The sequence below is a fragment of the Lissotriton helveticus genome, chromosome 3_1 (assembly GCF_964261635.1).
Source record: "Lissotriton helveticus chromosome 3_1, aLisHel1.1, whole genome shotgun sequence".
NCBI classification, from domain to species: Eukaryota; Metazoa; Chordata; class Amphibia; order Caudata; family Salamandridae; genus Lissotriton; species Lissotriton helveticus.
Window position 1 is genome coordinate 1,230,675,258 of NC_136061.1, and position 24,760 is coordinate 1,230,700,017.

General features: G+C 46.7%; 1 protein-coding gene across 7 annotated transcripts in view; it reads left to right on the plus strand.

The window, feature by feature from the left end:
• The window catches only part of CADM1 (cell adhesion molecule 1), a 678,445-nt gene that overhangs the window by 549,545 nt on the left and 104,140 nt on the right, over positions 1-24,760 (plus strand). For all 7 annotated transcript variants that reach the window (XM_078681871.1, XM_078681873.1, XM_078681874.1 and 4 more), the window contains 3 exons: positions 1,722-1,874; positions 2,495-2,632; positions 13,530-13,688. In XM_078681871.1, coding sequence (XP_078537997.1) covers positions 1,722-1,874; positions 2,495-2,632; positions 13,530-13,688 — 450 coding nt within the window. The remainder of the gene's footprint in view (positions 1-1,721; positions 1,875-2,494; positions 2,633-13,529; positions 13,689-24,760) is intronic.

Below are 24,760 nucleotides of genomic sequence, written 5' to 3' on the forward strand. Positions count from 1 at the left end.
CAGCATAATATGGCACATTTTGTAATAGTATCACTTCATTATTTCATAATTTTTGATCTTGGTAACATTGTATGGTTATTAGTCGCACCTCATTAGTACCTGTTTACACCCAAAAGTGGCAAAAAGCAACCGAAAGGTGACCAGTGCAGCTTTTCTAAAATGGCCCTCCACTGCGAGGCAACACGTATCGCTGCATATTTATTAACCTTTGTACTTTTTAAGGTAGAAACAAATTTTTTGTGAATAATCTGCAGATTATGTGGAAGATGATAAATTATGTCCCATTGTGGCAAATCTATAATTATTTAAAAATCGCTGCAGCCGCACAATTTCATAATTCCAGTGGACCTGGTCATAACCAATCTGCTGCTTTATATTTGCAGATTTCAACAACATTTTCAAATTCAAATGGATTAAAAGCTATTGAAACTTAATAAACATAAAAATGCCATTCCCTTTGTATAAATTAAGCGGTCAGTTTAGAGTTGCTTGTTGCATTACACAAGTGTTAAACTGGTAATAATGAGGTGAAGCGTTGCCTTAGACAGCAGTATTGTCTGCTAAAATAAAGTAGTGAAATTATTCTGCCGCAGAACCTGCCACATTATGCCATATAATTTGCCTTATTTTGATGCACAATTTAGTCAACACAGCCACACAATGTGGCCCTCCATTGTCACACAACTTCAGAGCTTCTGTCCACAGCACCTTCTGGAAAGCAAGTCTGCCAACTCCTGGTCCTGCATGGTCCTCGTTGCTACCTACTGCTGGCAGCAGAAGTCACTGATGGACAATTGTTCAACTGCAGGGGGCAGTAAAGATCCTTTAGGTTTATTGCATTAGCATTTATTCTGGAACACTCCACATCTGAGCTTTCGTTCTTCATTCCTTAAAACACTGTCCAATGCAGTATTTTGCATATATGTGAACAGGTAAGTGTGAGAAATGGAAGGGAAAGGCCCCCCACCTAGCAATGCTTGGTCCAACAAGACCCAATTGAAAACTGTCTGATGTGCAGTTGAGTAGATTGAAGTGAGCATGTTGGTGATTGGTGGAATAATATGACATGCCAGTTGGGTCTAGGTTGAGCAGAGCATTGCCTGTTACTGGCAACCTTTGTGAATAAGACATCCCTGTGTCGGGAGAAGGCAAGCCCTGCAGATAGACCACTGGAAAAGGAAAGAGGAATCCCTAGCAGGTTAGCTCTTCTGACAGACATCTGGGGCTGGGATGGATTAGGGTCATGCTGCATATTCTGACATGGTTTTGCAGGCACAATCCTGGTGGAATTTCTCCTGAATGCCACATTGAGCAATCTGTTGGGATCTCACAGTCTCTTACTGTGGCTTCCTTGATTAAACCATAAAAAAGTGCTGAGCAACATTACTGGGCATCTAAACCACCCACGCACCCAGAGGAGTAACATAGGCCCGTGGTGCCGGTGGCAAACTCCAGCGGGGCCCCCAGCACAGTACCACGGCCTGAGACCTCTTGACTGAGTTTGCAATTTGCATGGGGGCCCCTCAAATTTCGTAACAGAACTGCACACTCCTTCCTAGCATGGTCCACCACTACTTTCCACACTGCAGCTGCTTGCCTCCTGTGACGCCTCCTCACCAACAGTGCAGTCAGTCACCCATTTTTCCCCCAGGAACTTGTGGCCTGAACCAAGTGTCCGAAATGTCTGACCTGCTCCTCTTCTCTTCTTTCATATGCTTCAGCTTTAAAGGACAATCGGTTTCAGTTGGTGAACTTCTCCAGCAGTGAACTCCGGGTGTCCCTGTCCAACGTGTCGCTGAACGATGAAGGGAACTACTTCTGCCAGCTCTACACGGACCCCCCATTGGAAGAGATCATCACAGTCACAGTGTTGGGTAAGGAGTAGTTATTCATGCACTTGTCAGCCGTCGGGGCCCAGTCCTGACTGGATCATGTTTGTCTTGGAATTCCAAGACAAACATGATTTATATATTTATCCTGAAGATGATGCCATTTATCATGTTTTTCGGCATCGAAACGTCGTCAACACAATAGGATCATATGTACTGAATATGCTTGTGAATACTATGTACAATGGTCACTCAAACTACAATCAAGTCTGTTCACGGATTATAAGTATACAGACCGATTTGCTCATTCTTGCCTATACTTGTTGTTTTGTCTTGTTCACTGTGGGTCACGGGCTGTGCCCCCTTGACATTACTTTCTGATTTTGTGCATCGCCAAATAAATTCCTCTGAGGCTGGACAAAGGACATAAATACTAATCCAGTTTGTGTCTATCCTTACCCTGATCACCCAAACTACTAGGGTCCACTGTTTTTTTGTAATAAAATGAAGGGAAATTATTGCATTGTTTCCTGGTGCATCTGTATGGACCAACCAAGAGGAGTTAATGGCTGACTGACTTTGTTGCTAACTTTGTGTGCTGTATTTTCTACTTCCTTGACTTACAGTATTATTCTGTCTTGTCCTTATTTTTATTTTGACTTCAGTTCCTCCTCAGACGTTGGTGATCAACACGCAGAAGGACACTGCCACCGAGGGTGAGGAGATAGAATTGAACTGCACGGCGATGGGTGGCAAGCCTGCTGCGGACATTAGATGGCTGAAGGGCAACAAAGAGTTAAAGGGTAGGTTTTTCACTTCCTAGGCTACTCCAGTACTTGCCTTATTTATGCTTAGTGTCCCTTTACCAAAAATGAGGCCGTTTCTGCTTCCATTGATAGGCCCCTTTGCTACACACATTTAGGTCTTTTTCCTTAACCATCTCCTTCTCGCATCTGTTTTGTTTGCACCAGACTATATCTAGAAGTTTGAAACTGTACTATATCTGCAGTAAATGATTCTCTGCTTCCAGTTTATCTTTACGTGCTAATTTTTGTTAGGTATTTTTTTTTTGCTTGCTTTCTTTCCCACATTTATGTGCAAATGAATCCGTTGGTCCAAACAGCTCTACATCATCTTTTAGTTTAAAGTGCTAGAGGCAATTAGGTTCTGGTCATCTGACTGATGAGGGAGTATATTCTGACTACTAACAGTGGTGCCATGTGATCAGAACTTATAAATGTGGTTTGGGTCTACCACTGATTGAGTTTGGTTTCCTGTATGTGAGCATGTAGTTAGTGCTTTTGAAGACGCTTGCTTTTAATTTTGAAATGTTCCATCACATCCCCTTTGAGACTAGGGATCTGGTGTAGACAGGACACAGCTGAAGATAAATGGAATCCTGTTACTGTGATTTTAAACTCTTGGTGTTTTTAGTGTACTGCTTTAAGGTGAATGAACCTCAATAGATTTCATTTCACTGGTAGTGGTTTCTTTAGAAGCTTTTACTTCGAGGCCCATCATTAAAGAAGGTTTCTTCTTTGCCTGGCTACTCTCTCTAGATCATTTAAATTAAGGTGTAACGGTCGGAAGACATGTTCACCAGAAGGGTCGTGAGACCTTTTATGTGAAACAGATACGGGAGATACATTCTCCTGGGATGATACAATTCAAAATTTAGAATATCCTTCTGTCAATCGAGGAAAGACATGGTGAGGTGTCACAACTATAAGCCGCTTCAAAGAAAATTTGGCAAAAAGAATCCTTTTTTATTTTAACCCTCACTCACTCTAGTAGTGACATGTTTCATCCTCTGCTTCACCCTGATGCCTAAAGGTCAAGGTGGGCTCAACCATATTCCAGGGAGCTCCGAGGGAGCGAACATTAAATTCTCATCCACTCCCAAGGTTTCCCTTTAATAGCAGGGTGGATGGGAACATTTAAAGTAGTCTTTTAAGAGGCAATCGGGATTTAATGTCCTATGATCCTTATGGTCTCAACATGTTTCTGCCTACTCTATTGGCCGAACACGGTCCGAAGCATTAGTCAGGGCCGCATTGCTTTGCTAATACTCCATCCATCGACGTATTTCTTAGGACATTAAATCAGGTATGCACTGTAAAATTATCAGGCATGCAACAGTCAGTGAATACTTGTTAAATCAGCCCACGCTGACCTTTAGTAGTCCGGGTGAACCCGATGATGAAGCAAGTCACTACTAGTGTGTGTGAGGGTTAAAATAAAAAATGGATTATTTTTCCTTTTCCCCATTTCCTTTGAAATGGTATATAGTCATGAGACACACTTCACCATATCTTTTCTCGTTTGGCAGAGGGATACGCTATTTTGCATAATACTCTTTCTAGATGCTGTTGTCCACACTCTCTCTAAAGTTTCTCTTATCTTCTGTTCTTAATTGAGTCACCTTCTATTTTGATTTAACTCTGTACACCGAGTTGAGTCATTGACTGAAAAGATGAGACCCTTTTCATGATAGGCACTAATTTTGTGATTGGTTTGAGTCTTTGATGACCCTTGCTTCTGCTTTTCTAAGGGTTATTTAGAGTCAAACAGTGTGATAATCAAAGTGGAATTGCCTTGACCTGATACAGATTTGAGATTACTTTTGAGAATTTTTTTTTTTTTTTAGACTATCCCCATGGATTTAATGCTGTATCCCGCATGACACAATGGTGCCTTTGTTTGCTCTTCGTATTTACATTTAAGAGTGTGTAAATTATTTGTTGCTGATTGAATTATCATTCCCTATAGAATGGCAGCCTTTCCAGTTGATTTGGTAATGAGGGTCATTCTATAGTTGCTGGGTGCTATTTGCTTTTGAGACGGTCAGCTTGGCTAGGGGACTAAGGTAGAGCTTGCTACAATGAACCAGGCTAAATAGAAAGTTGCAGCTGCCGGTGGATGGAGGAAGACTGGGTGCCCCTTCCTTTGAGGTGCACTTTTCATCAGCTTTGCTGCAATTGCAGTTACGCTTGATCTCCGGCCGTTACATGCAACACATGGGGTATCATGTGGTATGAGTGATGCAGGCTTTCTCCTTCTGAGGGTTTTGCCCTTCTCCTCTTGGACCTTGTAGGTAGTTTAGGCCCGGACATGCATGGTCCGTATACACTGCCTCACACATGGGGCTCTGGTACATGCCCTGGCATTACACTTGATAGGTCTTCTCTGCTTCCCGGGATTTTTCTTCACCCAGGGACATGAGGCCCTGGTTGGAGTGCTTGGGCACCTCCTATTCCAATGGGCGGCTTAAGTTCAACCAGTTGACCATGGAGCACGACCTCCCACCAGGGCAGTTCCTTAGCCATAGACAACTTAGCACTATGTGGCGTACCCTCTGGGACACACTGGTGGGGGAACCCACCACGCATCCAGTACTCCAAGTCATACTCCCCATAGGGGATGGCTGTCACCTTGTTACCCGGCTGAAAAAGCCATATGTGGACTAGCGATAATATGTTTTATAGAGCGCCTGGTTACACTGAGGCCAGTGTGTCCCCGCGCTATGATATGGCTAGCAATAGTTAGTCAAGCATGTCATCCTCTCTGGCTCCTCCTATGCGAGCCTCCTCACTCTCTACCCAAAGGGAAGAGGTAGGTTTTCAGTTGTTTCCGGAAAATACGTTCCGAAGTCTCAGAACGCATTTCGGGTGGGAGTCTGTTCCAATGTTGAGCGGCTTGTACCCGGAAGGAGTGCCCACCCATCCGAGCTCTTCTAAACCTAGGAACCTTCATCAACCCTTTCCCGGAAGATCTCAGCTCGTGCCGAGGTATATACGGGCTCAGCAGTTCCAATAGATAGGATGGCCCCTTTCCCTGCATGATACGATGGCTAATCAGCAGGGTTTTATAGAGCACCCGTTCTTTAATCGGCAGCCAGTGAAGGAATTCCAGGGCCTTCTTAGCTGACGCTCTTTTGGGCAGCATCAGGATCATGCGGGCAGCCGCATTTTGTATACGCTGAAGCCTGGTGATACATTTGACATTGGCTCCCAGGTACAGGACGTTCCCATAATCCAACCTCGAGGTAACAAGAGCAAGGACCAGGGTTTTCCTGGCCGCGGTAGGAAGTAGGTCGAGTGTTTTCCGCATGTTCCTAAGGATACCGAAGCACTGTCCTGCCACACGAGTAGTATGGTGCTCGAATGAGATTTTGTTATCTAGCCAAATACCCAAATTCCTGACTTGTTCGCTGGGAGAGGGTAGAGGCCCCAGTACCTGTGGACACTATGCCGATGTCCTCACTGATGGTGCGTTCCCCACCACCAGCACCTCTGTCTTGCTGCCTTTTAATTTCAAGCAATTGTTGGCCATCCAGGATGCTATAGCTTGTAGGCACATCGAGAAGTTATTGGCTGCTGCTCCATCTGATTGGGCAAGAGACACCACAAGTTGGGTGTCCTCAGCGTAGGTTACTACTTGCATCCCAAACCTTTCAGTAATCTCTGCTATTGGTGTTACGTTGAGATTAGAAAGGGTGGGGCTCAAGCTGGAGCCTTGGGGGACTCCCTGATTCAGCCTGACACTCTTCGACCGGTATGGTCCCTGGGCTACTTGAAAGCTGCGATTCTGGAGGAACGATTCCAGCCACTCCAGAGCTCTGCCTCACTCCCCCTTTTTTCAGACACTACAGCAGGATGTGATGTGCTACAGTGTCGAAAGCCGCGCTTAAATCTAAAAGGATCAGCGCTGTGGTGTGGCCTTCATCCACCAGCTTGTGCATGGTTTCTGTTGATAGACCCCCTTGTAGATTTGCCGCACAAGTGGGAGGATGATTTCGTGAGAGTACTACATAATCGGGAATGGAAAGAAGCATTCGTATTCCCCTAACTGATCTCCTCTAACTCCTGTTTTTAAAATATCTAATACTCAATACTCCAAAGAGTGTATCTCACCCCAGCCCAATTTAATCGCTATTTCTGATGCCCCGGTGAACTGTCCTCATTGCCATATCCCTGACTCAAATCTCCCACACATGTGGTCCTGCCCAGCTCTGCAGAGTTACTGGCGGTCGGTTCATACCATCCTGCAAGATGTCACGGAATTACCGGACATCCACACGTGGGAGGCGTGCTCCGTGGGCACTTTTAAGCATAGAAAACAACATAAGACGCATGCCCATTTCGCAGCCCTGGTGCTCCTACTCGCCAAACGTGCACTCCCACTCCTATGGTTCTCTCCAATGCACCCCCCACCCCCTCAGTGACCGCATGGCATGGGGAGTGACATAAATGGAGCACTGCTGAGGAGGATGTCTTTTGCTATGAAGAGGTTTGACACTTGCGCAATCGGCCTATCTCTCTCTCTCTCCAATGGTCTACCCTCCTCTCGCAATTCTTACTGGAGATGGGTTGCGACGACCTTGGCCTAAACATGCCACCCATATGTCCTTCCGCATCCGAGATGAACCCCACACTTGTGCCTGACTGCTGTTTTCACCTTCCCTCGCTTTGTATACATAGTTCCACCTGCTCGTCAGCCCATGAATACATCATTTTCATTCGATCAATATGGCCTATCGCTGCCTCCTCATGTGCTAACCCTACCTCTGCCCCAGTTCCTAGTTTTCACCCCCGTTTACATTGCAGCAGTACGCTATTGACTTCCACTAGTGCATAATAACTAGCATTGCTAGTTATTATGCACTGTGGAGAAGCGTGGCTCAGTGGTTAGAGGCGGCAGACCCGGAAGCTGAGACCGGCCGTGGACCAGGGTTCTATTCCCCGCCTCGGCGGGTCTCGGGCTCAAAATTCCACGGACTCGACAATTCTCGCTCCGGTGCCTACTCGACTCACGGGGTCACACTCTGCGACTCTGGGCAATAGCTTGCTTAATCTCCACTACGGCCCCTCGCGGCGGGATGCCTGGCTTTCACCTTGTGGATACCCTGCCGGGGTATCTCACAGGGGAATACCAGGACGGGTTCCCTAAGCAAGCGCCTTGAGACCCCTGGGTGATTTGTGCGCTATATAAATCGAAATACATTTACATTTACATTGCTGCTCCATATGCACTGTCCATTTATTAATTTGCTTTCTTACACTAAGGAATGCATGAGTTGCCTGAACAGGGTGCTTAACATTTTGGTGGTCTCTGCCAATTGCAACTGCTGTTTACAATGTAAAACCCAATAAGTGCATAAAAAAAAGTAAAGAAAGCAATGAACCAGCCTGTAGCTAAGCCTGGTTTGATCATTTATTATAAAAGTAATGTCTGTATTATTGATAGTGGTGTCTGCTGTTTAGTTGCTCTCTGTCCAAATTGCACATGAATAACTTGGGTGGTTCATATTTTAAAGTGAATATATAGACTGGCCAGTCTGGAACTTTTTATGCCGCACCGTGTAGTATGTTTTTATGTAGTATGTTTTTTGCTTCATTAATCAACTCTGAGGAATACACTGAGGCTTGGGGTACGCTGCCATTTCTCCACCGCCAGTCTAGCTGTGCCCGCCATCTTGTCTCTCCGGATATCATCGGCCTGCTGACCTCTCACTGATCAAGTGTTCTTTACTGGAGACGTCTTGTACTTCTGTGTGAAGTAGCAGCACCTGAAGGGTATTTTGTGCAGGACTTTGGTTACAATGAAAAGCGTTGTTGCTTCTACTTTTTCATGGACGTTGCTAGAAGGTTACTAGTGCACTTCCATGAGGGGTATAATATTGGCAGCTAGGTTTTGTTTGGCCTGGTTCTTTCTGCATCGGATTACAAATCTTCGGTTTAAAGCTTCGCCGCCACCTCTAAGATCAATCATGAATACATGCACTAGAACAAGAGACACTATTGCAGGGCTCTATTCAAGCTATCTGCATTGCGAGCTCAACTGCTGAAGATGCAACCTGATATTTCAGGAGTTTGCCAACGTGACTGCATGTAGGACTTTTAGGTTAAATGGTTCCGAAAGTGTAAGAAATGGGGTTACCCAAATCTCCAAGGGGGTAGCATGGAACCAAGCGGGCAGGCCAAACTTCGAGGACATGTGAAGCACTCATGCAGTACCTCCAGACGACACCCCAGGCACACCACAAAAGAGGCAGGACACCAGTTTGAGTTGGAAAATTAAGAAGTTTAGTACCTCCAACCTGCAAAGCAAAAATGCATAACATTGGTATCATCACATGGCGCCAACTGGCACCAGAGCCAAGTGTATCAAGGGGGGGATTATTTACATGGGAAGTAAGGGCTGAGTCTGAAAGTCCATACCTGGAAATAAAAATGTGACTAAATTAACATTGAACCTGGGGCCAATATGGCGGGGCCAACTCAGGCTCTCATCCTTAGTGATAGGCTGTAATGCAAAATACCAACAGCATGAGTACACACCGTGCACTAAAACTCCAGCCCGACCCCTGTAAAGGAAAACTTCAGGGTATCACAGTAAATCCCAACATACAGGAACACCTGCAATAAATCAGCATAGGGATATCAAACATCAGGCAGGAAGCATTAATATGCATTGGCATCAGTAACATCAACAACAGGGGGTACCCTTAAACATTTCCTTCCCCGTAATAACTGGGGGACCTCAGGGCAACCCATACAGCAGGGATCTACATCTTCCAAAGGGGGGGGTGATACTCTCCACCCCAGTAGTATTCAATGAGGGCAATCCCAAGTTTATCTGGTGGGGCAGTTAAGTGCAGGAGAGTCAGGACAGTTCAATCCTTCTGGAGCCCAAGTTGTAGGTGCCCTCTGCCAGACGGGGCACCTAATAAGGTAACACAGTCCCAGGGGGCGGGCACCGGCAATGTACCCCATTGCCCCCCCCCCCCTCCACCAACTTAAGACAGGCCCCACTCACCGGCTGCACTTGGTTCTCCCTGTGGGGCTCAGCTCCTCAATCCTGCGCAGGCCACTCTGGGCCCGCAAGGCCTCACTCAGGCCTCTGCTGCACAACCGGGGCTCCCTCTTCACTATGGGGGCCCCGCGAAACGCCTCCAGCGGGCTTCAGCCCTCCGCCGGGCTCCTCTTCTTCCTTAGGGACCCGGGACTCTCCACCATAGGACGCAGGGCTCCTTTCCAGGGGAGGGGGCAGGCACCGGCAATGTGCCTCGAGGCCCCCGTCCTTCCCGCGGCGTCACTCGAGCCCCTCCTGCTCACAGGGGCCGGGGGGGGAGGGGGGGTTCACTACGGCCTCCAGGCGGCACAATCGGGGCTCTCTCGTCCTCACGGGAGCCCCGCAGGCACTCTGCTCCTTCGGCCGGCTCGTTAGGGGAGGCGGGGCTGGCACCGACAATGTGCCCCGGTCCCGCCTTTCTCACCGGCCCCTCACTCCGGGGTACAGACCGGCGGGGTGGCCTCCCGCTCCGGTTGTTAGTAATCGGGGCTCCCCCTCAGTCACAGGGGCCCCGCACTGACCCTTCACCTGGGTCCCCCTCCTTCACGGGGACCCAGGGCTTCTCGTCGGCTCCTCCCTCCAGTGCGGGGGCACTCACCGGCGGGGTGGGCGCCCGCTCCGGTCGCTCTTGCTTCGGGGCTCCCCCTCGACCACGGGGGCCCCGCACCGGCGCTTCACCCGGGTCCCCCTCCTACCTCACAGGGACCCGGGGCTCCGATTCGGCTTCTCCCAGCCTTCCCGGCCGACAGCCAATCCCTGCGCGGCCTTCAAAGGTCACGGCCGCGCAGGCCAATCCGTGCACGGCGTTGGCGGGCCGATGACGCGGCCTGGCCCCCGTCACGTGATGGGGGACCTGACGACCTCGGGGCCTAGCGCGGCCCTCTCTTCACTTCGGCGGCCCTCTCCTGGCACCGGGGGCCGCCGCGACGATGCCCACAGCAGTGGGGGTCCCCTCGGCAGCGCCGGGCCGCGGCGGTGATTTCGCCTATTTACAACGAGCGCAAGGCAGCGCCAACACTCGGGCTGCGGCGGTGATATCGGCGGCAATAAGGGGTAGGCTCCCTTTTTAATTAATTAATTATATGGCGGACAGCGCGCCAAAACGAGGGTAGGCTGCTCCAGCACGATTCTCCTCAGCAGGATGGCGCTATTCACAGCGCACTGCTTCTCCCTCTGCCCACAACCTCAGCTCCTTCCTCAGGCCACGCAGAGGGGGCAGGAAATTAACTCTTCCCCAGCGCTTCGCCAGTATAGCGCTTGACAGGCAGGCTTTACAGCCCTAGGGGGGCCACAACAGTCCCAGGGCCCAGCGCTTTCACAGGGCCTCACAGAACCTCAGCCAGCAACAGTTCTTTTGGGGGCACAATCTTCCCCATGGTGCTTCAAAAAGGGGCCACAGCTTCTCAAGGGGGGGTAGGCAGTCCCACTCCTCACCTCCTGGGTGCTTCTTCCTCGCAGCACTGGCGTAATTCCCGGTCCCCACAGTGTCAGGGACCTGACAAGCCCCCTCCCTTGTCAGGGGCCCAGGGGACCGTAGAGTAGGGGTTTTTTAGGGGTGCAGGGCCCAGCTCACAGGCCCATGTGGCGGTAGCTCCTCGCAGCAGGTCCCCTCTCTTTCTTGTCCCAGCGCTGACTGACTCTCTGGTGGCACATCCCCCTTACTTATACCATCCTCCCAGGCAGTGCCAGAACCTTCTAGAATGTTGGCCAAGCTGGCCTAAACTGGCTCAAGGGGAGGGGTTGAGCACCCTGGGTGCCAGGCTTTCCCTCCAAAAGCTGGGGGGAGCTGGGTAATATCTAGACCGCTGACCTATGGCAGTTCAGTGGCAAAACCCATGGCCATGGCATCCATTTTAAACATAGGACATTTCAGTCAGGTGCATTTTACAATGGGGGGAATTTACAAGTGCTCACACCATTACATAGCATTACAATTTAACACCACTCATGGCCTACACAGGTTTAATCCCATGGGGGAGACATTTCAAATTAGGGGGGCAAAAGCGAAAAATTTTGGGGGAAAAGGCCAAGTCCAACAGAAAGGCAGTGGTTAATTTGAGCCGGCGGTTTCTGGTACTCTGCACCGGCACTTGTCAACATCAGTACTTATGACAGTCTGCCACATGGTGGTGCTGCCGGTCACTTCAGAAATGAGCACAATAGTCATTATTAATTCAACATTCTTTAACAATGACTAATACCTGCCCTCCAAGCCATTCTTCTAGCTTTGGGGGCCTGGAACAGTCTGAACTGTCACACCTGTAGCAGCGTGATCCTTAGTTGTATTGTGCCGTCATTGGCAGTGCTGATGGGGAGATTCCATGGTGCAAGCTGAAGTAAATTATTTACAGCATATCTATGTGGTAAACAACATGCAGAAAATAGGAGTATTTGTACGTCCTGGCATGCTTCCGTTCTCAGTATAGCGCTTCCCGCTTATCCCATCTACATTCATCAATGGACTTAATCCAATGTGGAAATACCCAGAAAGAATTATTTTCCATTTAGCATGATTTATTTCCTAACATTTCTAATTTTCATATATAATTTTTACATAAACCTTTTCATATAAATGCAGTGATTAAAATGCATACACTCGTGGGGCTTCCTCCTGAAGTATTAATATGGCTGATATGTTCTACACTCGACAGTAATGGTGTGCTTAGACCTAATCTTAAGTGCCAACTTCTTCCCTGACTCTGTTCTCTTGTCCTGGAACCTACTCACAAGATGGAAGTGGGAGAGAATCTTGACATAGAAAGTATTTTTGTATTATAGTGTCGCATTTATATAGTATTTTCCTACATGTGTAGCAATGAGAAAGCCATCTAGGTTGTGTGTTTGGAAGGGTGTTGTCTTTATTTTGTGGTCAAATGTGGGAAGTGTTTTGAGTTGTGGTTATCATATTATGTGAGGCAGTGCGTTGCAGTGTGGTGAATGATGAGGCAGAGAGCCAGACCCTCCGTTCTGTGGTTTTCAGTTTGCTGGCAGCTGTGAAGGTCTGTCGGTTCTTTTCCATTATCTCCACCTCTCCCCACAGCCTCTGGTCCATTGAATGAAAATGTTTGGCTCATTTATTTTAACAGATGATGGTGTGCACATGCACGTGGGAAGCAGCTATGCCCATGTGTGCTGTACACCTAAATGTGTGTTAAACATTGTGCACAATTTTATTTAGCAGCTATAGTAGTCCTTCGCTGTCTGGCGCTGGTATTTGCTGATCGATTATGGGAGAGAGTTTTTGTACCAGGAGTAGCAGAGTTAACTTCTCATTCTCATCTTCTACGCAGATATCAAATACCTTTTAAAGCGGTGTGCTTCCAAATTTTGTTTCAGAGAGTGGTCTTTTAGTGCCCCCGATGCCAATGAATCCGCCTTATCTTTCAGTAGGGCAACCACCAATCATCTAGCATTCATGCCAGGGTTCAGTGTATCCTCACTGGGATATCTAAGAGCGCGGTCCTCAATCCATCGCTTTTTGCCCACCATGCGATTCCAGTTTGTACCCAGCCTCATGCAAATCAGCCCTGACCCTGCTCTCCATGGGAACAGTCCAACCCGAACTGACATCCGAATACTGACTGGCTCTTTGAGCCATGAGCAATACCTCTAATGCCAGCAAAGCCATTGTTCGTAGATATGACACTCACTTGATCAATTTATCCAAGCTCTGTCACCCTTTCTGAGACACTGGCACATCCTTTTGTTTCCACATTTCACTTTAGGCTAAAGGGCATTTGTAGCTCAGATCTGCAACTTTGTGCTTGGTGTTGCGTGGCCCTAACTTAATTCCACGTGGTGTTTATTGGGTTGTTGGTCACTTCTGGATCCTTTCTCTACCTACAGGGGAGTCCTTCATAAGGCCAATGGAGGAGAAGATGTCCCTAGTGACGAGTCGGGTCTCACTGACAGTCAGCCGCGAAGACGATGGGGTGGCAGTGGTCTGCTTGGTGGACCATCCAGCAGTGCAGGACCTACAGATACAGCAGAAACTGAGCGTGCAGTGTGAGTACTGGAAATTGAGTGCTTTTACATGCCTTGCATAATTTGCCATATTATTGTACTTGTTATGGCCTCTGCAGAAGTCGGTGAACCCTGCCAAGCGCTCTGATCTTACAGAGTGCACTACATAGTGTATTACTCACCTGTTTACATGCGAGTATGAATGATTCTATTGACTTTAATTATTGTAACAAGGTTCAGATTTAAAATCTAGTTCCTGTCCTCATTAGGTGCAGGACCTATGAGCATGCTGGGTGGCTGAAGGACGTACCCGTCCTGACCTAAAACGGGGACTTTAAAGATATTAGAACATTGGATTGCTGGGAGCTCAATTGAAGACAATGGAGTGCTCTGGGCTTTTAATGGGCTGTAGAAGCCTGAGCTCTAACATTGCAATGTTGTCGTTCACAGCTGTTGCAGTCAACAAAGGCCTCATGGAGCCCAAGGGGATTTTATCCCCTCGGCTCCTACAGGGCTTTGTTTTATTTGTTAGAACATTCTGCCCCTAGAAGGAAGAATGTTCTAATAGTCCTATAGTCCTATAGCCCTCTGTAGCTGGGCTAAACTGCCATTAAAGTCCTACTCCCTTGTTAAAGGCCCTCCCCTTTGGCACGGGCCTTTAACGCTGGAGTGGGCCTTTGATGGCTGGCATAGCCTGCTGTCAGGCTGTATTAGATATCTTGTGTAATGTGTTAGCTGCCACCATGATCATTAATAAACTGGATAACAGTGCCATCTGCTATTCGCAGACCTTAGATGTGGCAGAAGTGTGGTATTAAGTGCTATATTAAATACATTACTTATCAAAGAAAGAACCACAGTGCTGTAACATGCAGGTGAATAACTTGGTGAAGCCTTATAGGCATATTTTCATGTACAAACCCAAGACTGTTTTCCTACCTTTATATCCTTGTTTGTGCCCCACAAGAGCCTTGTACCAAATCCTGTAGTTATGAACTGTGCTATTGTTAAGGTGCCCCTTGTATGTGGACGCCCTTCGAACCTCATCGGCATAACTACTTTATCAGAACAAATTGGCTTCGAAGGAGCATCTGGACTGTTAATTTGCCTAAAACTATTAGAGGATGCTCTTTTTGTATATTGTCAAAACTTTTTTACCATTTTGGTTGTCCCCTTTATTTCTCAGTTGCTCACTTTTTTCATTCACCAGCATCTTGTGACCACTTAAACCACTGAGCTTTTTTTAAATGTAATTTTATTATACTGTGCCCAAGTATCATCTGGTATTGAATACTTTGTTGTACATAAAATATTGTTGTGATACATGTCACCCATTATACATCTTTGCACACATTTAATTAACTTTAGGACAGATTGTTTAGTCCACTGTCTTCCAGTGGTGGCCGCCACAGAACGCAAGTGGGGGGGCAAGGGGTGCAGGGGAGGACGTGGGAAACATTTTTTTTAAACGGACCTGTTCCTGCTGCAAACGCGAAAAGCCGTCTCAGTGCTTCTTTCATAGTCACTTGAAAGCACAGTCTCCCCACCCAATCCAGACGCTGCTCTCATGCTATGAGAGCAACACCAGGATTGGTCTGAGTGGCTAGGTCTGCCGGTCAGATAGTGCCTGGGAGCTTTCAGCTTTTCTTCAGCCCGGCTGTGAACAGAGCTGGGTTTTGAGAAAGAGAAGTGCACATATCTGTTTGGCCGGCCAAACGTGCATGCGTACTTCTAAGTGCCCACTACTCCTCCCTTTCATGGCCCGGCCCTGCTCTACACAGCTTGCCAGTCGGAGTCAGTCCCAGAAAAATACAATGATATTATGGTTTCATTACCATTTTATTTTTCTGTGACTGACTCTGACAAGTGCGGCGACGCTCCGCCGCTACGAAGGAGCCGCTCCTGCTGTCTTCCAATTTTATAATCATTTCTAATGAAACCGGGTTTGACCCTAATGTTTATACTTATTATACCCCTTTGCTCCTAGTTTCTGCGGTGTTTTAAATATATATATATATATATATATATATATATATATATATATATATATATATATATATATATATATATATATATATTGTGCAGATAAAGGGCAGCAAACCGCTCATCTACTCCATTTGGACCCCTCAAATGGCTACCTCTTGGCACTCATGTGAGCCCTAATCACTGGGCATTCTACGGGGTGACTTGGGGTCACTGCTTCATTCTTCTGTCACTGCCCACCTAACTGCAAATTACCATAGCTACCCAGTGTGTGTGAAAACAGACTGAAATATCCTTAATTTATTTCATCTGCTTCATTATTTCGCTCCGTTACGCTCCTTTTTTCCTCTTGCAATTTTCATAAAATGGAAAGTATTGTGAAGTAATGTCCCTGTAATTGGAAAACAGAAAAGATCAGATATTGCTTAAATTGGCAGGTGGCAGACTTCCCTGCGTCTCTGCTAATGTGTAATTCATTTATGCAAACTTAATAGACATTAACATTTCTTGTAGGGCATCATTAGCTTCAATAATGCATTGGTACCTTTGCGAGTCCGGATTTACATAAAATAGTGTGTGGGGGGCAATAGGTGGGGCCAGGGGAAATGAGCACTAATGCAAATGAGCTACTGTAAGAGTCCAGCAGGGGGCAGCTGTGGGGGGTGGCTCATCTGTGGAATTGTGGCGTCTCATTTGACGTCCATCCTAGGCTATTATTTTTTGCCTTCTCTAGGAAAGAAACGACTCTCGCTCGCTGTTGTGATGCACTTTTTCTGAGACCACAATATTCTACAGTACTGCATTAGGTCTTTTCTTTAAAGTCTTAATCCAGGATGCTGGTGGGCAGTGTTATCCCCTGAGCGCCATGAATCACTGTACTGCAGTGTGACGATGACCAACTGGCATGGGTGCAAATTCAGGACTGTTCGTGTAAAAATTCAGGCCAAAAATTCAGAACAGGGGGTCAAAATTCCGGACAAAAGGTAAATTTTACAGACACATCAGAAGAGGTTGTGCAATAGTATATAAGTAAATAAACAACCACTTAAGTACAAGTGAAAATAAGTTTATATTAGGTTGAGACAATTGTGCACTTCGTGGTTTTTCAGTATACGCGCAGCTTTGAGCAAATGTGCAGGTTATTTGTGGTAACAAAACCGTCCCCCCTCCCTTTCCAGCCTCCCAGGGAAATGCCCGGTCCGGCCAGTCCGGCCTTGCTACCACCCTCCAATGGTCACCCTCCTCTTCACATAGACCCTCTCATGTGTATGTAATTTCTTTTATAAAGTGCTACTCATTCCAAGTAAGTAGGACAGGGTGTCGGAGTGTGTTGCATCACACACACATATATATAGAGACAATGAATCCTATAAATGTGAATGTCAATCTACAGGAAATGTACTTAAGATAATGAGGGTTACAAGGTGTAATCTTTCTTTAATCCATCATTCAGTCTTTCACCATTCATTCTGTCCTTCCCTCTGTGTGCCCATCCATATCCATATTCAACCATTTGCAAACCTATCCATCTATCCATCCACCATTCCACCCCTCCATCCACCCTTTCACTCATCCATCCCTCATTCATCCTTTCACCTTATCCACCTGTACACTCATCCACTCATCCATCCAGCCATCTACCCTTTCACGCATCCAGCAATTCTTTCACTTACTCATCCATCCAGTCACTTATCCATCCATCCACCCAGCCACCCTTTGTCATCCATCCTCTTTCTCTCATCCCGCTTTCATTTAGCATCCATTCATGAATCCATCCATTGACCCGATCACTCATCAATCCTTTAACTCACCCACCCTTTCACTCATCCATCCACCCTTTCACTCATCCATCCACCCTTTCACACCTTCATTCATTAATCCTTTCTCTCATCCATCCACCCTTTCACTCCTCTCACACATCCATCCGTTCACTCCTTCACTTATCTATCCACCCTTCTGTCCAGCCACCCTCCCTTTCACTCCCATCCTGCCTTACATCCACCCTTTCCATCCTTTCACACCAATTCATCAATCCATCCATCAGTTCACTAATCCATCCACCCATTCACTTTCCTGTCTTCCACCCTTTCACTCATCCATCCATCCTTTCACTCATCCATCCTTTTATCCGTCCATCTCCTTTCTCTTATCAATCCAACCTTTCATTCATCCATTCACCCATCCATTCACCCTTTCACTAATCCAGCCATCCGCCCATACCTTACTCACTTTTTCACATTAATTATGAGCTGAGTCTTTGTCTGCTGAGTTGCAGACAGAAGAAGCCCATCAAGGACTTCACCCTTGCTTTAACTCCTAAAGCAAGCGGTAGGGCTGGGGAGGGCTCACTATGCCCCTGTACATAGATATTCTGAAAAGTGGAAGTCCTGCATGATGCACAGTGCCACTGTGACATGGTGTTTCCAGGGCTTTAAGTGGGATGAAAAAACTGGGGTCTCTCTCCAAAGGGGGTGTTCAATGTAATTAAGGGCGTGCCTTAAAATACCTAAGCTAAAAATCGATGCTTCGCATAGTGTGCCACCCGACTGGTAATTTGCTGCTTCTGTCATTGCCTCCAGATATAGAACACAACATGTAGTGCTACACCTACAAGCCAGAACTATTGGCTTCGTCAATAGTTGCTAGTTACATAAAATGCAAAAGCAACATCCATGACTTTGTTGAATATAACATTGAAAATGCAGCAGTTTTAAAATGATGAGACCGTGAAAGGCCCATAACTTTTTTTTTTTTTTTTTTTTTTTTTACTTGTTTCACCACCTTTTCATGAACTGGGTTCTCACCTAGCAGCATGGGCGTTTTTGTTCATTTATTCCACCTGACTGAATGTGCTGCCCTAGAGCGAGGCAGGAGGAGGCCACCACATGCAGTAAGAGCACAGACTGGTCCATTGTCATTCTGTATGGGGCAATCAGCCGCAAGACAGAATGACAATGGGCAGGGGTGGGGCTGCTCTTGTGCTCAGAGGAGTGCGAGGTGGCCCCATCAGGGAGCTGAGGCTTCTGGCAGGGGAACAGTGATGTTCCCCAATGCCAAAAATTATGGACAAAAGGTGTCCGTAAAAGGGATCATCATGGACAACGGACGTGAGATTCCAAACTACGGAAGGTCCGTGAAATTTACTGACGGCTGGTCACCTTAAGTGTGACTTCACCTGGAACCACTGTGTTAGGATGTTGTAGTGTGGTGGCCTTCCTCCGAGATCCTGCGCCAAGATATTGTACTGTAGCGTATAGCCACCATCTTTGAATACTGTACATTTCTGTGCCCCTGTGTTCGGTTACAGTACTGCCATATGGCTTTACGAGACCCTCCAACAAAATACTTTACTGCAGCGCAGAGGCCAGTCATTCAAACAGGAGTTGGGATACTACACTGCAGTCTCTTCCAGAGCCCCCAGTTTTGGGATATTATGCAGCAGTGCCCAGATATCGCCTTGTTGGGATAGTAGGTATAATGTAGAGGAGTGTGCACTCCAGAAAACCCTGCTGAATTTGGGATACTGTACTGGAGTATGCCCCTATTCGCCCACAATCTTGATATACTGAACCACTGTATGCCCCATTTTTGGGTATAGCACTTGGGTATGTGCCTTCTCTTTAGGTCCTATAGTAAGGTATTGTACCGGAGTGTGCTTTCACTGGAGACCAGATTTCCATTTTGAATTTGTAGCTTTATATAGCGCGGCTTATCACCCATAAGGGTACCCAGGTGCTGGCCATGGGCACGCTGTTCGATTAAACCCTGTGCTAGGATACTACAGTTTAGGGTACTTTCACTGATGTCCCATATTCCCAAATACTGTATTGCTGTGTGCCCTCCACTGCCACCCCAATGTTAGAATCCTGTAGTGCAGTGTGGCCGAACTATAACCCCATGTTGGGTCTTGTTCAGCACTGCTTGTTCCTGAATCTTCAAAAAGACCTGGACTACAGCAGTGTGTCCTCATGAGACCCTGTGTTAGACTCCTGCACTGTACTAAGTCTACGCCTAGAACCTCATGTGGAGATAGTCTTCCTCTTGGACACAAACCCAAGGGTTCTGCAGTGTGATTACCTAGTGAACCTATGCATGACACTATACTGGAGTGTTTTCAAAGAGTTCATGTAATATACTAAACTGCAGTGTGCCATTGCTTTAAGTCTCATTTGTGGCATACTCTAATATGACCTTTTTCCAGTGATCCCCACTTTGGGTACAGAAATGCTTCTACACTGTCATGTCAGGAAACCATACGGAGACCCTATATTGCTGTACTGAGTGTTTCCACTTGTCCCATCTTGGGGCACACAACTGCAGTGTCTTCATGTTACTTTGTTGTTCAGAACTTGTATTTACATGAGACCACAATATACAACAATGAGACACCCTTATTGTATACTGAGACAGCATGCTTAGCCATGTACCCCAGGGGTACGAGACAGTGCTGCTGGAATACCCAGCTGTAGCCCCTGGCACTGCAGTACGCCTGCCCCTTAGACTTGCATATTAATGTATTTTACAGCAATGTGGTTGTGTTAAAATACCATCCTGCAGCGTGGCTTCACTTAAGGCCCATGTTAAGATATTACACTGGCGTGTCGTAGCCTTCCCGCTGCATCTGCTGTTTGAATACTGTTCTGCAGGGTTTCCTCCTTTGTTAGGTTACTATACTGTGGTTTCTCTCCCCCCTGGGTGCCTTATGATGAGCTACTGTGCTGCTGTGTGGTTCTCTCCCACATACTCTCATATTACAGTGCTCCAATGCAGTACCTGTCCCTCAGACTTCCATGCGAGGACACTAGATAAGTCTTTCCACAGGAGCTCATTGTGGTGGGATACTTGACTGTATGAATACCCAGCACCCCCTCTAGTTGAGGCACTGCACTGTACTGCACTGTTTCAGCGACACATCGCCAATTCGAACACTGGTCCTGCAGCATCTCACCCAGAAAGAGACTCGTCATAATAGGATACTCTAATGCAGAGCATCTCCCCTGGAGATTCTTAGCTGTTTAAATTAACTGACCCTCCCCACCCACACCACCCTAAGGTTATGACACTGCACTGCATTGTATTTCCAAAATACTCTGGTGTTTGGATGCTACCCTCAATGTGGTTCCTCTGCCAACCCCCATCCCAAAGTTAGGATTCTGTCTTGCACTGCCTCCCAGAATCCCCCCTGTCTGGTACCATGCTGCAGCGTTCTCCAGATTACTCTTATGTTTGGAGATTGTACCCTAGAATCTTTCCGAAAGCATCTCATGTTAGAATACTGTTTCGCAGTTGCGACCGGAATGGCTTGCGGGTGTTGGGGGCAGGGGGGGAGAGGGGTGGTCGGGCGGGTCACGCAGGGTAGTGTGGGGGTCATAATAAAAAATAAAAACATACCTTTAGGCTGGATTCTGTGTCTTCGCTTCTCTTGCTCTCCTGCGTCCAACAGGAAGCAGGCAGCCAGGCTCCCTCCTCTAAGAGGTCCGAGCACGGTGACACGGCGCTCAGCCAGGGGCTGGAGGGGTGGGCATTGTCTCCATGCAGGCAGGCTGCATGGAGAAGGGTAAAGTGTGTATGAGTGGTTTGGGCAGCCAAGAAGGCCGACAAAACAGTCATTGCACACTCAGGAGTGGGCAAACCACTCCTGCCCTGCTCCATAAGCAGAGCAGCCCCACGCACTCGCCCGCCCAAGAAACATAAAATGGTAATAACTCCGTTATTACCATTTTATGTTTTTTCTTCCCGCACTGTTAGAAAGCAGTGGGGCTACGCTCCTCCACCATAGTGAAGGAGCCGCCCCTGCTGTTCTGCATTACCTCTCCCAAAGATTCTCAGTACTTGAGTACTGAGAACGTCTCCCAGAGCGACCCTTTGTTGGTTTACCGTATTCATTTGGCTCCCCAGACGCCCCGCCCATATTATGATAGTGTTCTCCGTAACTCCTAATAGACTGTGGTGTTAGTGTTAGGCTATTGCACCACAGGGTACCCCCCGTGCTCCTCCCCCACTCCCTTCTTGTTAGTAGGATACTGTACTGCAGTGCAGTTTCCTCCCCCGAGCCTCCATTTTAGAATTCTTCAGAAGATCACTTCCCCCAGTGCCGGGATGGTGAACTGCAGTGTCTCCCCAGGGCCCTTATCTATGAATTGTGCCCTGCAGTGTTACACCCCAGTGCTTATCTGTTGAGCTACTTTACTGAACTCTTCCTCTTCACAGACGCCCCTCCTCCATGTGCATGTATTGTGCAGCAGGGTCTCACCACAGACACACCTATGCTAGGATACTGTACTTTTAGGTTTGTTCTCAGTGTACCTTTGATGGGCTACTTCACTGCAGTGTCTCCCCAACCCCTATCATGGAATGCTGTCCCCACCCATCCATGTTCAGATATTACAATGTCTCCCCAGCACCTGGGATTCTGCACTGCTGAGTCTGTCCCAAGATGCCACTTGATAGGATGGTTCACTGAAGGGTCCCTCCATATAATCTCCCGCTTGCGGATGTTTTGCAGTCTCGCTCACAGGGCCACTGTTTAGCAGTACTTCGATACAGTGTCTCGCTTAGGCGACCTCATTTTGGGCCAGTCCTACCTCTCTATATTGCATGTGTTCTATCACATGAAAATATTGCATCCACTATACCGATCTAGCCTCTGTTACAAGGTATGTATCGAGTCGCGTTAACAATAGTAATAACCGAATTCTCTTAATTATAAAGTGAATGCATTGCTTTTATATGTTGATATTAATGACCTTGCTGTAGTGGTATTGCACCCATTGGCATATTTTACTGGAGTCTCTCCACAGAGACCTGATGGTGCCGGGGTGTGGCGGGGTGCAAACCTTTAAGGTGGTCCCCATTCAGCCTAAGGTCAATGAATATCTGTGAGGTTGGGTGACTCCAGGGCTGTTCATTACATTCTGAAGGTGAGACCATTTTGCGTTACGCCGCAGAGTTGGATATTGTACTGCGTTGTCTATCAGCAATATCCCTTTGCTGCAATACTCCACTGTAGTGTCCGTTCCCAGAGATCCCATGCTCAAACACTGGGTCTGTGTGCCCCCCCTTTCAAAACCTCATGGGAGGGTATTGCGCGAGCAGCCACGTTCCCCAGCTCCTGACACACTGAATCTGTATAGCCATGACTTGCCTATGGTGTGCTTAGTGTCTTAGGAATCTGCTCTAAATAAAACTTCATCTAGGGCTCTACCACAACAGAACAGAGGGAAACAACTCCAGTGGCAGCAAACAAAGTACACTTAGCCACCTAGGCTTCTTGGTCAGCACCACTTGGTATTACCGGTCTTTGGTCTTCCGAGATGCGTGCTTTCACAGATGTGGAAAGTCACCCCAATACATTCTTGTTTTCAGAGGGGTTAGAGTAATACTGTTCTTTGCTGATCACACATCAGCTTTCACCAATGAGGAAAGCCACATCATCTCTGTGTTTCAGATGTGTGCCTCCACTTGGGGGAAAGCTACCTCATTCTTTGGTATTCAGGCGTGCCTGCTTTCACTGATGCTGTGAACCACAGTATTCTTGGGTTTTCAGGCATGTGTGCCTTCGCTGATGCGTGGGTTTTCAGGCAGGTGTGCTTTACCTGATGCTGTGAACCACCTTATTCCTTGGTTTTCAGGTGTGTGTGCCTTCACTGGTGCTGTGAAACCAGCTTATTGGATTTTCAGGTGTGTGCTTTCACTGGTGCTGTGAACCTCCTTATTGGATTTTCAGGCGTGTGCTTTCACTGGTGCTGTGAACCACCTTAATCTTGGGTTTTCAGCCGTGCTTGATTTCACTGAGGCTGTGAACCACCTTCTTCTTGGATTTTCAGGCGTGTGTGCTTTCACTAATGCTGTGAACCACCTATTTTTGGGATTTTCAGGCGTGTGCTTTCACTAATGCTGTGAACCACATTATTCTTTGGTTTTCAGTTATGCTGTGAACCACCTTCTTATTGGATTTTCAGGCGTGTGTGCTTTCGCTGATGTTGAAAGTTGCAGCAATCTTGTGTCTTCAGGCGTGCGTGCTTTCACTGATGCCAAAAGCCTCACCATTCATAGGTCTTCGGAGACATCAGCTTTCACTATTACTGTAAATGCCGCAATTCTATTATCTTCAGAATGCTGCATTTTAAGGCTGGCTTGGCAAGTGATACTTTTGCCTTTTTCCAGCTAGCTACAGCCTAAAGGGGTGCTTTCAAAGCAGGATGGTCTGCCATGAGCCAACCTTGTAAGCCAAAGTTACAAAGCAGGCTCCCAAAATTGCACTACCGATAGGTCATCCAACTTTATTGAAATTCTTATTATGATGTCGTTCCCAGCATGCCCTCTAGACACATCCTCTGTGTGAGGATGTGAGCATGTAACTACCTTCCCAGCTATTAATTATCTAGCAAATTGTCCCCAAGATGCACTAAAGTTTGTTGCTAATGAAGTGCTGCAAACAATCCACCTTTAAAAAAAACTTATTTACCATAGTTATTCTACTTTTTTCAAAATTAATTATTTACTGAATTCAAAAAGGCATATGTCGCCATCCATACTGCATTGATCAACTTCAGTATTAATTGTATGCCTATTGACTTAATTCCCAATGCATTTCTGACTAAACAGTCCATCAGGGGGTACACTTAAAAATTAATATCAGTGTTACTGAAATAAAAGAAACAGAAAATATACATTAGACAAAAGGACAAAACATAACTCAATAACCTTTCGAAAAATACCTGATGAATATCTTTGGTAGTTAAAATGTGCATCAACAACTTTAACCACATTAAATTTGCTTTTTAATCACACACTATCAACACAACACTATTACACGATGTAAAAACTCCATCTGCCAATGTGGTGTCTCAAATGCACCCTGAAATCACATAGTGGAAGCATACATTTGTTTGCCAATCCATACTAAACTATAACTCCTCAAATTTCATAGCTTGGTTAACCAATCACTATACTTAGGCTGTGGGGTTTTAGGTTTAAACCTATAATAACTGATAAAACCCCACTGAAAGAAAAATAGCCCTCACCGGTGAAAACCTATAAACACTGAAAAAACACCTGGACAACCACAAACTAAATGCCAGTCAAAGAAAGGAAAAAGAGTGAAAGTCATTTTTGTCTTCCTGAAGGGG